Source organism: Lissotriton vulgaris, chromosome 5 (genome assembly GCF_964263255.1).
Source record: "Lissotriton vulgaris chromosome 5, aLisVul1.2, whole genome shotgun sequence".
Classification (NCBI taxonomy): Eukaryota; Metazoa; Chordata; class Amphibia; order Caudata; family Salamandridae; genus Lissotriton; species Lissotriton vulgaris.
Genome location: NC_141693.1, coordinates 1,536,432,451 through 1,536,448,681, shown reverse-complemented (window position 1 = coordinate 1,536,448,681; position 16,231 = coordinate 1,536,432,451). Strand labels below are relative to the sequence as shown.

General features: G+C 39.3%; 1 protein-coding gene across 1 annotated transcript in view; it reads left to right on the top strand.

Annotated features, from left to right (window-relative positions):
• The first annotated feature begins 2,357 nt into the window (after window positions 1-2,357).
• LOC147712959 (olfactory receptor 6B9-like) overlaps window positions 2,358-16,231 on the top strand; it is a 34,458-nt gene continuing 20,584 nt past the window's right edge. Inside the window, exon 1 of the mRNA XM_086919745.1 lies at window positions 2,358-3,059. Coding sequence (XP_086775871.1) covers window positions 2,358-3,059 — 702 coding nt within the window. The remainder of the gene's footprint in view (window positions 3,060-16,231) is intronic.

Below are 16,231 nucleotides of genomic sequence, written 5' to 3'. Positions count from 1 at the left end.
AAAAAGGGAAATGCATTGGTATTGGTTTTCTTTTCGTAAACATACTGAGAGTCATCACGAAATAAAGCGGCATAAAATATATTTGGCATTTAGATCCAGGGTGCATAGGAAATAGACCAGATAGAAAATATCTAGGTTTTGCTAAAGAACAGATGATTAGAGGGAGACCTTATATCATGTACGGAGATAAAAGAAAAATGCCATTTGTCAAGAAAGTTAAACATTTCTTTAAAAAAGATAAACCGATTAAAACCAGAGAAGGGATTATTATTCCACCACCGAATACGCCTGCATCGTTCATGATGGTTGAAAGGGGCTATCACACTTGCATTTGGTTAGGAAACTGGATAGAATATACAACAGATGATGGAATTTTGGAGTTTCCCGAAAATGGTACCTTTAACGGTAGAGTTTTGTACAATTTAAGAGCACGCATGAATGAATTAGATCCAAGACCTAGATTAACTCAATGCAAGGCATTAGAGGAATGGGAAAACAGAGGTTTTTGAGCGAGATAGATCTAGAAGTGATAAAAGTATAAATACATTTTATCCTAAGTTTCCAAAAGAAACGAGAGATAAGCAGATGAAACAATGGAGACAGTCTATATTAGTGGAAGGATTATGTCCTGTCCGAGCTTTAGAAGAACAAACAGGGAGTAAAAGTATTGAGAAAACTAAAAATCTAATGACAAGTGCTGATCCGGAAGATGATTACCTTATAATGAGGGGCCAAATCACACAAATCCTAGTTCCCCGTTCTTAAAACCACCTTTAGTTCCGCAAGAGATACATGAGGCATCATTAGAAAAAGTATTACAGGAAATGGAACGAGAAGCAATAATTAAAAAAAGAAATGAATTAATTCAGAAAATTACACAGTTAAATATAAGTCCTGAAGCTTTAACGATACTAGTAACTATAGGTCCAGTTGTTCCTTTATATGGAGATAAACAAACTAGTCCTAGACCTCCTGTTCTCGCTACACCTGGAGTGCTGCCAAGGAAAGAAACATCAATAGTGGATGATCAAGCAAGTGAATGTGAGTCAGAAATTTCTTTGATGGATTTACCTATAAGAGAACCAGTAAGTAGCTCAGCTAGGAAAACTACACCTGTAAATTCCAGAGAGGTACAAATAGAGACTTCTTCAGGTACGAGAAGTGGTACTGTAGTTACCCCAGAAGAAATTGAAAGATGGTCTAGAGAAATAGAAAAACCAAAATCACAGTCAAATACATTGGATATTTTTTAATTAAGGGTTGAGTTGGGAGAAATGATTGCTGGAAATGTGGAATTAGATTGATTGAATGCATTAAATGAAGATGTATTCCTGTGATTTTAACTTGCTTTTTGCACATTGTATTAACCCTGGCACCCACCCCAGCCTCGCCGAGCAGCTGATATATTAGCTGTGTGGGGCAAAAACGCTCATTTCTCTGGCGCCATTACCACGCCGAGGGAGCCAAGAGACACGCCCATCTCTGCTGGCCACACCCCCTCTCCGACGCCTGAGCTACCACTACAAGTAATGAGTCCATACCGGAAGCGCAGCGGACGAGCGCAGCGGGCACGCCGAAGGCGCGCTTAAGGCAAGCTCGTCTGCGATCGTCCGCGACGAGGACGCGACCAGCGCCGTCAACTCTGCTCAAATTTGCCCGCAGACCCCACGGTATACCCGGGAAACACTGATTAACCTGCGAGGGTTCGCTCATGAAGGTAAGCTCACCTTTGGCGACACAGCCTTTCCGCTGCTTGACTTCACACATAAGGGTCTGCTCCTGGGAGGCCTTCCGAACGTCAGATCACTACCAAAGCATGCTAACGAAATCCATCTCCTTATAGAATCCCACCATTTAGATGTCCTCTTCCTAACCGAAACGTGGACTCACGCCGACTGCGACATTGAATTAGCATGGGCTTGCCCTCAAGATTTTAATATTTTGCACCTTCCCAGACCCAAAGGCCGTGGTGGCGGAGTAGGCATAATCTACAGAGCCTCCTGGCAAATAAACACTTTAGACATGGACTCAGTGGCCGGGATTGAGCTCTTCGGCCTTTCCATAAACTGCCACTTAGGAGATATCTTCACGGCGATTATTTGCTACCGACCTCCAGGGTCTTTTACCTCCCAACAACAGCAAGCACTACTCACCACCTTTACAAACATGGCAACCTCCCACAATAAACTAATCATTTTAGGGGATTTTAACCTCTGCCAAACGGTAGCCTAGACACTGGTCTGGAACACCTCCTGCTGTCCTGCGGCAGCGTGGGACTTCACCAATTGGTTAAGCAACCTACCCACTCAGCAGGCAATTGACTCGACCTCATCTTTTCCAGTCCTGGTTTAACACATATGAATGACATTCTGCCCATGAGCTGGACGGATCATGCTCTTATCAAATTTTATATTACCTGTACAAAAACTAGAAAGCTGAACAAAAGCGTTCTACCAGAATTTATGTACAGAGACTGGAAAGCTCTGGAAAAACTGAGTTCCACCACCACTGTCTTTAATGTGGAAGATATCTTCTCCCCAACCAACTCGGTTGAAAACAACTACAGAGCCTTTAGCCTGAGGATAGTATCCACCACGGACGCTATTGCTCCACTAAAACGTTGCAAACCTAAAGGCAGAGCACCTGCTCCATGGTATAATGACTCCCTGAAAACTCTCAAATTAGCCTGCAAACAGGCTGAGAGGAAGTGGAGACAAGGTTATTGCGACACTAATAAAACCATCTGGAAAAATAAGCTCCTAGAATACAAATCTGCCATCACAGAGAGCAAATCGACCTACTACTGCTCCACTATAGTTAACACAGCTAATAGCTCTAAAAGCATATTCCAGATCCTTGATAACCTCATCCACCCAGACTTCGCTAAGAAAACCATCCCCCCCTCACAGACCCTTTGCAATAATCTCGCACAGTTCTTTACGGACAAAATTGAGACCATCATTAACAATCTGGCAACTCCCCCATCGCAAAATAATCTAAATTCCCCCGGAGTCGACACTACCAACCGTGATCCACCGAGCCCAGTTTGCCTACCTAGGGTAGGTCTACAGGCTTTCCCCCCTGTCCCCGAAGATGATTTCGAGAGACTGGCACACGGAATCTCCTCTGGGTCCCCCCTGGACCCATTGCCCCCTAAAACCTGGAAAGCGTGTGGAACTGAACTATTCCACACCCTCTGGAGGATCTGTAACCAATCTCTGTGCTGTGGACTCGTTCCCACCCCCTGGAAGCAAGCACTTATCACCCCGTTGCTGAAAAAACCATCCTTGAACCCAGAGTGTCTTTCCAACTTTCCACCTATATCGCTTCTACCCTTTCCAGCGAAAGTGGTGGAACGCTGGGTGAGCTCCTGTCTATCGACACATCTTGAGCAGAATCACGTTCTGGATGACTTCCAATTCGGATTTCGACCAGCCCATGGCACAGAAACAGCAGTGCTTACAGCCATGGAAGAACTTTGTATGCGTGCATACAGGGGCCACGCAGTGGCCTTGATCCTATTGGACCTGTCTGCCACATTCGACACGGTTAACCACGTGATTCTGCTAAAGAGGCTGAGCGAGGCAGGGGTCGACGGCACTGCCCTGCTCTGGTTCCATTCATACCTCAGAGATAGGAAACAAGCTGTATCCCTCCCCCCTTTTCAATCTGCCTTCTCCCCAGTCCCTCACGGTGTACCCCAGGGTTCGTCCATCAGTCCGATCCTTTTTAACTTTTACTTAAAACCATTGGTCACTTTAATCAAAACCCATAGAATGAAAACAGTAAACTATGCGGACGACACCCAGCTCATCCTTTCATGGGAGGGGGATGACTCAATCCCCATAGAAGCATTCCATGACTGCCTAAGAGACACAGCCGGCTGGCTGCACTTGAATTCCCTGCAATTCAATTCCTCTAAAACCGAGGTCTTGTTCTGTCCCGGGAGCCGAATCTCTCGCCCATTTCCTGTGGAATTCTGGCCCCCGTAAAACCCTGATAAACCACAGCCGGTTACCAGTGTCCGCAATCTGGGTGTTATGCTAAATAACAACCTCAGCATGGAAACGCAGGTAACTAAAACAGTCTCCACCTGCTCGGCCCTTCTGCGCTCTTTACGCAAAATCATGCCACTACTCCCAGCCCAGGCCCGAGCACTGATAGTCAGGTGTACTATTCTTAGTCGCCTTGACTACTGCAATGCTCTCCTGCTCGAGTCCCCAGCTGTACTATTGGACAGACTCCAACGAGTCCAGTCGGCGGCAGCCAAATTGGCCCTCGGTTGGACCAGGAGATCCTCGGCCACAGCAGCCTTAGCTGAGCTACACTGGCTTCCTCTGAAGCAACGAATAGCTTTTAAGGCTCTCTGCTTGGTCTTCAAGGCATTACATGGATTGGGCCCCAGATCCCTACAACAAATGTTTTCCTGGTATATTCCCACCAGAACTCTATGATCCACTACAGCCTGCCTTGTGACGGTACCCAGATTTAACAAGGTAAGGACCGGGGGAAGATCTTTCAGATTAGCTGCTGCCAAGCTTTGGAATAGTCTGCCCGCCGACATTCGTCAAATTCCACAGCTCCTGCCTTTCAGAAAGCGAATCAAAACGTGGCTCTTCCCCTAGTTCCTCGCCACGTCCATCCCCCTAAACAGTCTCCCTCTGCTTCCAAGTCAGGAGTAAGCTCTTAGCGCCAGGATACCTGCCAGGTGACAGCTGCGCTCTACAAGTGTTTTAAATAAATAAATAATAAATAAATAAATAGTTGTTTATATGTCGAAGTATCACTCAAAATACAAAAACATTTCATGAAAAATTAACGAGTTTGGCAAATGAAATGGAAATTGATATTGGTAAACCGAAAGTGTTACAGACACCATATCGAGCTGAATTTTCTGACAAAGAATTAGAAAATATGAATGCGTCAGGTCGAAAATTACAGATTAAGGAATTGTTATCATAGTTGCAGAAATGGGGTGATTTAGGCAGATGGAAAGCTAGATGGTTAAAGAAAAAGGAAGACGCTCAAGTGAAAAGCACTGCATCAGAATATATGTTAAAAGAAACAGAAAAAGGAGAAAGGTTGTGTCCAATGAGAGAAGTACCAGGTGGAGGTTATGTACATGTCCCATGGTCCCGACAGGACATTTTGTCATTTACAAATGAATTCTCAAAACTCAGGGAGTTACCTGTGGAATGGCACAGGCAAGTTGAAAGATTTGTAAAAGTCTCAAAAGTGTTGTTAAAAGATCTAGATGGGTTAGTCGACATTGTTGTTCATGCTGATTTATAGACAGAATGCAAAATTGCAGTAAACTGGCCAAGTGATGAGTATCCTAGAGACCTAAAAACAGGAGCACCATCAGATGAGGTGATGAGGTGATGAGGAAATATAATCAGGTAATACTGTACTTAAAAGGAAAAGTACCTCCAAAAGAGACAAAATGGACTGGAATAGACAGAACTACCCATAATAAAGCTGAAACTGTGCATCCATATTATGAACGCCTTTTACAAGTTTTTAAACAGTATAGTTGTTTAGAAAATATTGACACCAATGATATGACGCATTTTATCTATCGGTTTGTGTCTGGACTAAAACAAGACATTTTGCAATTGATTAAAGATCATAAAATCTGTTGGCAGGCAAAACCTGTAGATGAAATACTGAAATATTCAAAATATTGTGAAGATGAATTGGACAGTAAACAAAAGAATTTAGAAGAAAAAGTAATGTGGGCACAGGTAAAATTAGCAGAGCAACAAGAACTTCAAATGAGAAATATTCAGACCCAAGGTGATGGAAATGGTAATAAACCTAGAGGAAAGTTTTACCGAGATGAAGATAAAAAGAAATTTCCTTGTCATGGGTGCAGCAAGTTGGGGCAGTGTAAGGTTGTATTAAATATTAATGTGCTAAATAATAATTTGAATTCACAGACACAGAATGAGCTATCGAAAAAGCAGCTACAACAGGTAATACAAAACCAGTTACCATTGGCGCCTATGCCAAACCCTGGGAGTCAGCCTACATACAGTGTAGATACCACAAGTTGGAAAGAAAGTGGTAAAAGGGATACAGTGACACCCCAATTTCTTTTGAGTGACTCATACTTTGATGAAGATAGTTTCTGACGGTGCCTGAGAGGAAGGACGAGGAGTGCGTACTTGACACATCCTTGCAGGTAGACCAGTCAGGTCCATACAATGAAGGAAAGGTTGAAGGAAATGATGTTACCTTTTTGTTGGATACAGGCGTTACCTGTTCTACTCTGAGAAAAGTGGACGTTAAAACCTACCCCTCTCGGGATAAGCGATCCTAGTAGTGGGCAGTTCTAATAAACAAATTAGTACCCCAGTTACAGAACCCATGGAAGTCAAAATTGGGAATTTTAAAGAAATGCATAAATTTGTGTTATGTGACTCCAGCCCAGTAAACCTGTTAGGTAGAGATTTGCTCTGCAAAATGAACTGTACTTACTTTTGTACACCAAATGGTGTTGAAATTCAAACCCCAGATGAAGATGGAATTTATAAAATTATGTTGGCAAAACAAGAAACTGAAAAACAAAAGTTTACCATTGAAGACTTGCCAAAAGAATTACAACATACGGTAGAGCCTAGAGTATGGGATGTCACGGAAAAAGATATAGGACTAATGGCAAATGTTGACCAAGTAAAAGTGACAGTAAAAGAAGGTGCAGTTTACCCAAATATTCAACAGTACAAAATGAGCACATAAATAAAATCAGGAGTTGCACTAGTAATAAAACATCAAGTTGAGGCAGGAATTTTACAGGAGGTAATGAGCAGTCCATGTAATTCACCCATAAACCAAGTGGAAAGTACAGGGTCATACAAGACCTTCGCAAAATTAATGAAATTATTGTCCCATGTTGTCCAGTTGTGCCAAACTCTGCTGTCATTCTGTATCAAATACCGTGAGAAGCAGTCTGGTTCACTGTTTCATAGACCTATGCCATGCATTTTTCCTAAACCATTACATCCAGATAGCAAGTATCTTTTCTCATTTAAATTTGACGACCATATCTATGTTTGGAATCGCGTCCCTCAGGGGTACAAGGAAAGTCCATCGATTTTTAATCAGATACTGAATAAATGCCTTGAATCTCTGATATTGCCCAGACAATCAGTCCTGGTGCAATATATAGATGACCTGCTGGTGGCATCTAAGAATCAAAAAGACTGTGTTACTGATACAATTGCTTTAGTGAACCATTTAGGTAAAGGAGGACAAAAGATGTCACCTGAGAAATTGAGTATTGTACCACATCAGTAAAATATCTGGGGTACCAGATAGAGAGAGGTGTCAGAAGGGTTACCTCTGAGAGAATCAGAATAATTCAAAACATGAATCTACCTCCAACACAGAAAGAAATCTGAATGTTTCTCGGAGTTGTAGGTTACTGTAGGCAATGGATTGTGGGATTTGCAGTCTTTTCAAAACCATTGATAAAAATGACAAAGAAAACAGCAAAAGACCCAGTAGAATGAGATGATGAAAGCATGTTATCTTTCCTAAAGTTATGATATTGTCTGTGTGCAGCTCCAGCATTAGGAATGCCTGATTATTCAAAGGATTTTGCATTGTTTTGCGATACAAAAGACAATTGTGCACTCTCACTTTTGACTCAGACCCATGTTCTGATGAGACGTCTTGTGGCATACTTTTCTTCTACACTGGATCAAGTGGCAGCAGCATTGCCAGGATGTCTGAAAGCAGTAGCAGTAGCAGCAACTTGCATGAGCCTTGAGCAAAGTGAGTCCATTATTATGGGACATCCAGTAACCGTATATGTCCCACATGCAGCTGTGATTTTGTTGACCAGGACTAAAACTCAGTAACTAACACCTAGTCGGCTGAATAAGTATGAACAAATTCTTGTAGGTGCAGAGAACATGACTTTTGCTAGGTGTAATATTTTGAACCCAGCAACATTGTTACCTGAATCACACTTTGCAGAATTTAAAATTAGGCCATACATAATTGCATTGATCTTACAGAATACTGTACTAAACCACACCCTACATAAGAGAGGAGCCACTAATAAATTCAGAACATGAGCTATTTGTAGATGGCTCATGTATGCGCCATGAGGAAGGAGGTTTGAGTGCTGCTTATGCTGTTTGTACTCTATGGGGTCCAGTAGAAGCATCATATTTACCTGAAGTCAAATCTGTATAGGTAGCTGAACTAATTGCATTGACAAATGCTTGCAAATTTGGGAAAAATATGAAAGTAACTATTTACACTGAAATCCAATATGGCTATGGAGTTTTGCATGATTTTGGCCAACTCTGGATGCAGAGGGAGTTTCTGAATTCATCATGCACTCCTAATAAAAATTGAAATTTTGTGAAAGATTTGCTAAAAGCGGATCACTGAAATTATATCGACCTCAAAAATATCGAGTTACCATAATATCGTTGATAAAATATCGATGGACAAAATATTGACTGGCTATCTTTAAACAGGTAAGCACTAAAATATCGAATCTAAAATATCGAGTTACTAAAATATAGACTGTAAAAATATCGTTTTTTTTAACTGTCTTTAAAGTAAGTTAAAACGAATGTAATAATAAATATATTTATTATAAACGTACTTAAAATTATTAAATTAATGTTATATTAATAAATATTTATTGTAAATTAAAAAAATATAAAAAAATAATACATATATATTTATATACAAAAATTATTAAATAAACATATATAATAATTTTACCGTAGCATAGCAAAATGGTTAAAATTTATTGTAACAACTGTAGTGAATTCTACAATAGCTAAAGCGTTGGATAGCGTAGGGGTAAAATGTACTATTCCCACTCCAGTGGGTGCAACAGTAGGGAAAGCGTTGGATAGCGTAGGGGTAAAAATTACTATTCCCACTCCAGTGGGTGCTACAGTAGGGAAAGCGTTGGATAGCGTAGGGGTTAAAATTACTATTCCCACTCCAGTGGGTGCTACTGTAGGGAAAGCGTTGGATAGCGTAGGGGTTACAATTACTATTCCCACTCCAGTGGGTGCTACAGTAGGGAAAGCGTTGGATAGCGTAGGGGTTAAAATTACTATTCCCACTCCAGTGGGTGCAACAGTAGGGAAAGCGCTGGATAGCGTAGGGGTAAAGATTACTATTTCCACTCCAGTGGGTGCAACAGTAGCGAAAGCGTTGGATAGCGTATGGGTTAAAATTACTATTCCCACTCCAGTGGGTGCTACAGTAGGGAAAGCGTTGGATAGCGTAGGGGTTAAAATTACTATTTCCACTCAGTGGGTGCAACTGTAGGGATAGCGTTGGATAGCGTAGGGGTTAAAATTACTATTCCCACTCCAGTGGGTGCTACAGTAGGGAAAGCGTTGGATAGCGTAGGGGTAAAAATTACTATTCCCACTCCAGTGAGTGCAACAGTAAAAAAAGGCAAAACTTCATAATTAATTATTATTTATAGAAATATCAGTACCAAGTAAATTTAATTTCCTATACCAATAACTTGTATTTACCAATTAATTTTAATTTCATGGACAATTATTAATTAATTAAACAATCTAATTAATTTACTTAATTAATTAATTCATTATTGATTTACTTCCCACCCTATTCCCCTATAAACCCACAACCGGCTACTGAAACTAATTTACTATAAATTAATTATTTATCAATTAATCAATTATTATTAATTACCAATTATTTTTAATTTAATTACCTATTATTATTTATTTTACAATTAATATTAATTTACATAATTAATTAATTATATTTAAATTACTTCCCACCCTATTCCCCTATAAACCCCCAACCCGCTACTGAAACTAATTTACTATAAATTAATTATTTACAAATTAATCAATTATTATTAATTACCAATTATTTTTTATTTAATTACCTATTATTAAATATTTTACAATTAATATTAATTTACATAATTAATTAATTATATTTAAATTTCTTCCCACCCTATTCCCCTATAAACCCACTGCCCACTACTGAAACTAATTTACTAAAAATTTATTGTTTATCAACTAATCAAATATTATTAATTACCAATTACTTTTTATTTAATTACCAATTATTAATTATGTTACAATTATTATGAATAATTAATTAATTAATTAATTATATTTAAATTACTTCCCACCCTATTCCCCTATAAACCCACTACCGGCTACAGATTTATATTACACAATTATTAAAAATTTGTAAAAACTTACCTTATTTTCCATTTTCTTTTGTCTATATTGTATCTAGTCGATATTATGTCTAGTCTATATTTTTGATTCGATATTTTGGCTATTAATATCGATATAACTCGATATTTTTGTAGTCTATATTAAGTCTGGTCGATATTTTGTATAGTCTATATTTTTTCCTCGATATTATGTCCAGTCTATATTTTGGATTCGATATTATGTCTGTTTACCGCTAAAAGCAATCCAATTACCAGAAACAGTAGCTGTGGTCAAGTGTGCAGCTCACCAATCTGGCAACGACTGAGTGACAGCAGGTAACCGAGAAGCAGACCAATTAGCTCACTATTGTGCCAAAAATAAGATGGCAATAAACAGGAAAATCGAACCAAAGGGAAACAGCTACCAACTTATGTTGCTTGAAAAAGTGAAAACATGGGAAGAAGTGAAAGATTTCCAAAATGATGAAGAACAGGAAGAAAAAGAAGGAAGGACGAAAAAAGGTTGTCCGAGAAGGGCTGGAGATGGTGTCCTTGTTTACCTTGGCGGAAGGCCTGTGTTGCCAAACTGTATGCTTGCTTCTATGGCTAGGATGTATCATGGTGATTCTTATCTAGGACGAGACGCCATGATAAGATTATTCAGACAAACTTGATTCAATGCAAAGTTCAGGAATGTTGCAGAGAGTCTTTGCCATAGGTGTTTGGTCTGTCAACAAATGTATCCTGGGAAAAGAACTGCAGTGTTGCCAGGAAAGATTGGAAAAGCAGAAGGTCCTTTTATTCGACTACAGATTGATTTTATTCAGTTACCCCCTTGCAGAGAAATGAAGTATGTTCTTGTCATTGTCTGCCTTTTTTCAAAATGGGTGGAAACGTACCCTACACGTAGGAATGATAGCATCACAGTAGCAAAATTACAACTTAGAGAGCTCATACCACGTTTCAGTTTTCCAGTAACAATTGAATCAGACCGAGGAAGACATTTTAATAATTAAATAATTGGTCTAATCTGTGAAGCATTTAAAATTGAGCAAACGATGCACCGTGCATAGCCCCGAGAGGCTTCTGGAGTGGTAGAACAACTGAATGCCATAATCAAGTTAAGATTGGGAAAAATATATGAATCAACTCAATTAGAATGGCCAGATGCTTTACCTCTTGTTCAGATGGGACTCAGAAGCATTCCAGACAGAAATACAGGCAAGAGTCCTCATGAAATACTCATGGAAAGAGCAATGAGGCAAGTATGGGTACCAGGACATAAGCTGATAAATATATCTGATGACTTAGTACTAGAATACTGCAAAGAACTGGCTGACCAAGTGCGTTCTATCTCTCACCAGGTTGTAGAAGACGCTGTCACCAGGCAAAAAACTCCAGCACACAATCTGATTCCAGGTGACTGGGTTGTAATAAAAAAACATACACGAGAATCTTGCCTAGCTCCGAGGTGAGGAAGGTCAAAACAAGTGATTTTGGTCACCACTACAGCAGTAAATGTAAAACAATTCCGAACTGGATCCATGCGAGTCATACTAAAAGAGAGGCTGGACCTGATGAAACTAAAGCTGAAGGTTGTGCAGCTGAGGAGTCTCAAGAAAGTGATTCCGAAGTAGTTGATGATGAACAACCGAGCACCAGTTAGGAGGAATGGGTTCCAGTGATTGACATTCCTGCAGAAGTTGTGAGACCCAGAAGCCAGACGTATTTAGATAGACACAGTGATAGTGAGGATGAGTCAGGAATAGAAGAATGTACTCCTATTACAGAAATCAAAGCCAATAGTAATTCTGAGAAGCAATAGATAAGGAGAGATCAATTTTCTCAGACATTCCATATACCTGTCACAGTTCCAGAGTCTGAGAAGGGACAGATAGGTAAAAGGGCAAAGGCTCAGGAAGAAGAAAAACAAGAGTTCAAAATACCTGAGCAGCATCAGATAGATGTAGAAAATTGTGTTTAGGAAGAAGAAAACAAACTAAATCAAAGTCAATTGCAGAACACTCCTGAACATGGCCAGGTTAATATCCAACGATTCTGAAAAGGGGGTGGTGATGAACAGAGTGTCTGAATTAAGCAGACCACTCTTACCCAGTCCAAAGATCAGGGCTTGATCCATCACCGTTTTTTATCTCACTGCACCATCCCAGCTCAGAACCTGGCTATATGCAAATCAGTCTGTCCCTGGCCCAGTGCATCATGGGAACAGGGCAGACTAAACTACCAAGCCAATTCTTCACCAGAAAGGAGACAAGCTACCGGGGACCGGTTTCTGGCATTTCAGCCGTCTTCAGCCCGGCTTGCTTGAATCCTGATGGTGCAGTGAGAAAGGGACTCATGTCTGAGTATACCCTGCCACACCTATAGTGGCCAAAAACGATTCAGAAAAGGGGTGGTGATGAACAGTGTCTGAATTAAGCAGACCACTCTTACCCAGTCCAAAGTCCATGTTTGAAATGACTGAATAATACATTTAGAAGCCCTGAATGGACCTATGTCATCCGTGAAGATTTTGAAAATCTAGAACTGAGTGATGAAAGTTATGACAAACTTAATAACGACCCAACAGATGAAAAAAGTGAGACCAACTTGAAAATTCTCACAAGTTAAGATTCTGTGAAAGGTCTCAAAGAGGGGCTAAGTCTCCTTAGTCATCAGTTAATGGTAAACCAAAAAGAAACTGCTTAAATACATGCTGTAGAATATGTACATGTAGTGTAGTAATAGTACTCATAGTATGGTTAGGACTGACAGCAGCTATTCCATATCTGATGAGTAAAGGTGAAAAGAATGACACTAACTTTCATGAGAAAGTAGATTTACCTGAAAAGTTAGATATACATTGAAGAATAGATAATTTTAAGCAGCAAAGAGTAGAATAAGAAGCATCAGATGAGGAAGGATTGCATTACGATAAAGTTAGAAATAGAACACCTTTGAATGTATTTGCAAATCTGTTAGTACATTATGGTGAGGCAATGGAAACAAGCGATTGCCACGTTTGTATGAAGCTATCATTGTCTGTAGTGGAAGTCACTTATCACCATTTGCCCCTGACTTATGGTATTTCATGTATTATTTTTGCTAGTTTATTTTACAAGGAAGGACCCTTACAATATTATTATTCCAATTTAGACGTGATTTTCTCTGAACTTTCTATTCATCGTAACCTGTATCCTGTACATTCTAAAGGTAGCAGTGCTCGTTATATGGGTTAATATTTTCTAACAATAGGTACAATAGATATAGCTGAAGCACACACAAATAATTTAACATGCATTTTACATGAAGAAGAAAAGATATTTTTGAATTTAGTTGAGAAAAGGAGAGAGGATTTCCAGAGAAAAGCTACAGAACAGAAACAAAAGATTCCTAAATGGGCAAAAAATAAAGAATACACCTTGAATGGCAAAACTCATGCTGCTCTGTTGCTAGACTTTAAAAAGAAAGGGAAACTCTGTCTTCACAGGGAGACAACAAGTTATTATAACAATATATTCATTGGTTCTAGTGAATGTGAACATAATTATAAAGTAATTGGGGATTGGGGTTTCAAAGATGGAAGTGAGCCAGTATTTCCTGGAGTTTATTATATCTGTGGGAACAAGACATATTACAAATTGCCTGATCATTGGTATGGGAGTTGCTATTTTGGAATAGTATTCCCAAAGGTATATCATGTAGACAAAATCGCTGGAAGCAATAAAGAAACTAATGGACTAATACTTAGTAAAAGAGCTAGTTTTTCAGAAATTGTAGGTGATATATTTAGTGCATTGACATCTTCAGTGGGAGTGGTTTTGAATACTCAAAGAATTTGCAAATTATTAACAGTGGTGGATCGTTTATCGACTGACACTGCTGGAGGATTTTTAGTGATCAATACTGAACTAGTTGAGGTAAGATCAATGGTTTCACAAAATTGACTTGCTCTTGATACATTGTTGGCAAAAGAAGGCAGAGTATGCAGAATGTTGAAAGCGCAACATTGCTGACAAAAGTGTAGAACTGAAGGGGTATGTAAGGAATATTACACATTTAGAAAAGGAACTAAAACCACTGGAGGTTGATAGTGCATGGAAGAGACTAACAGATGGTCTCTCCTGTATAGGTAGTTGGTTTTCTAATGCAGGGAAAAGTTTTGTAGGTAAAATACTGATGCCAATGGTGGGAATAGCCCTAATGATTTTAGGGATAATAATTTGTTGCAAATGTATAAAAAGTATAAAAAGACATATACAGTGAATAAGAAAGGAAAGAAAAGAAATATTAACAAAATTGTATTAGAAGAGCATAATGGATATTTGTATAAGAAAGTGAAACATCTTCAAAAGAAAAATGGAAAGAATTTTAACAGAAAGTTTAAAGAAATTGAATTGGGTGAAATATAAAAGTTGGCATCTGTTTCATTAATTAGTGATGATATAAAATATCATCAAAGAGGGGATTGATGGAGCAAGGTTGCACACGTAAAGTGACTTGCTTGTCTTCAACCCTCTTGAAAATAATATTAATGTACTAACTAACATGCTTTGTCATATTGATATTGCATTACACAACATATTAGGCATCTAGGGGAAGCTTGACAATGTGCTTTACTAACTATAATCTGCTTGCATTAAAATGGCTGCTGCTACGCGGGATTTTCTACTGCGCATGTGTCTGTCACGCTCACGTGACATGCTTGGAGGTAAACCTTTGCTTCTGCGCACTAGAACTAAGATGGTGATCTGTGTCCTAACGTGCATGAAGCTTGCATCGCTGTTTTGCTAAGCTGTTGTTTTGCTTAACAATCTAATGCAATATTTAAAATAAAATAATGGGAATAGAGAAGAAAGAAGTGGTATACAGTGCATTAATTTTATTCTGTGTCTCTAAAACTGTTTCTTTCTATTTTTTTATGTATCATAATTTGGGTCTAAATGTACTGCTGAACTCCATCTTTGGAGAGACTGCACCTGTGCGAGAGAAGCCCCGAGCCACTGAAGCTGTGGCATTGAACCCATGCCAATCTGACATGGATGGCAAGAACTATGAGAAGAGTTAACTCCTCACCCTGCCAGAGGAAGCTGGATTGAATAAAATGTTAATTTGTCTTATTGTTACATTTCACTACTGGGCGGAATAAAAGTACATGGGAAGATAACGTTATGGGAGGTAACATTTGAATACATGATGGACAAGTTACCTCATATTAATATGGTGTGATGACTACTCCTCATCTTTTGTCCAATAAAATTGGGAGATTCATACATTTGCAACATTTGGGGGTTGTACACTGACCTGGAATATAGTATAACTAGGGTTGGTTTAGCTTGTTGGTTTGTCCGACTTGTCCGAATAGCTGACCTGTCACTGACCCAACGCACTCATTAGGTGATCGAGAGCAGAGTTGCAGGCGGAGCACTCTGTCAGAAGTTTTGATAACCCAATCAGGGTTTTGGAGAGGAGTCTGATGTCCCAATCGGGGTTCGGCTGTTAGCTGCAGAGAGGGATGTTACGCTGGCGTTGCACTTTAGCTGTGGGTGCGGGTCTTAGCCTGAGGTGGTTCTGTCCTGATTCAAATTGGCCCGTGACCTGTCCTGATTCTGATCTGCACCTGTTCTTTCCTGCTTGCACCTGTACTTTGGGATTCGCATTCTTTGACTCAGTCCATGGCCAGGGTTGGTCACCCCACCATTCTAGGTAACTATAAAATGTGGGTTTGTCATTGAACTGTTTTCCCTTTTCTCTACCCACCCTTTGTCTAAGTGCTTAATGATATTTTCTCTCCAAATCATTTGCATATGTTTATATTTTAATATTCATTATTCTAAATAGAATAAGAAATTATTGAATTTATGGTTTCAAATCTTTCCAAAGATTTTTTTTTCTTAGATAAAGAACTTAAACTTTTCCTGAGTTTGTGGTTATTTATGAAATACTAAATGTTATTATTGCTACCTATTTTACCTGTTTTAATATATACATAGATATATGGGCCCAGCTGAGTATGATGAGCAGGTGATCCCGCGCTCTATC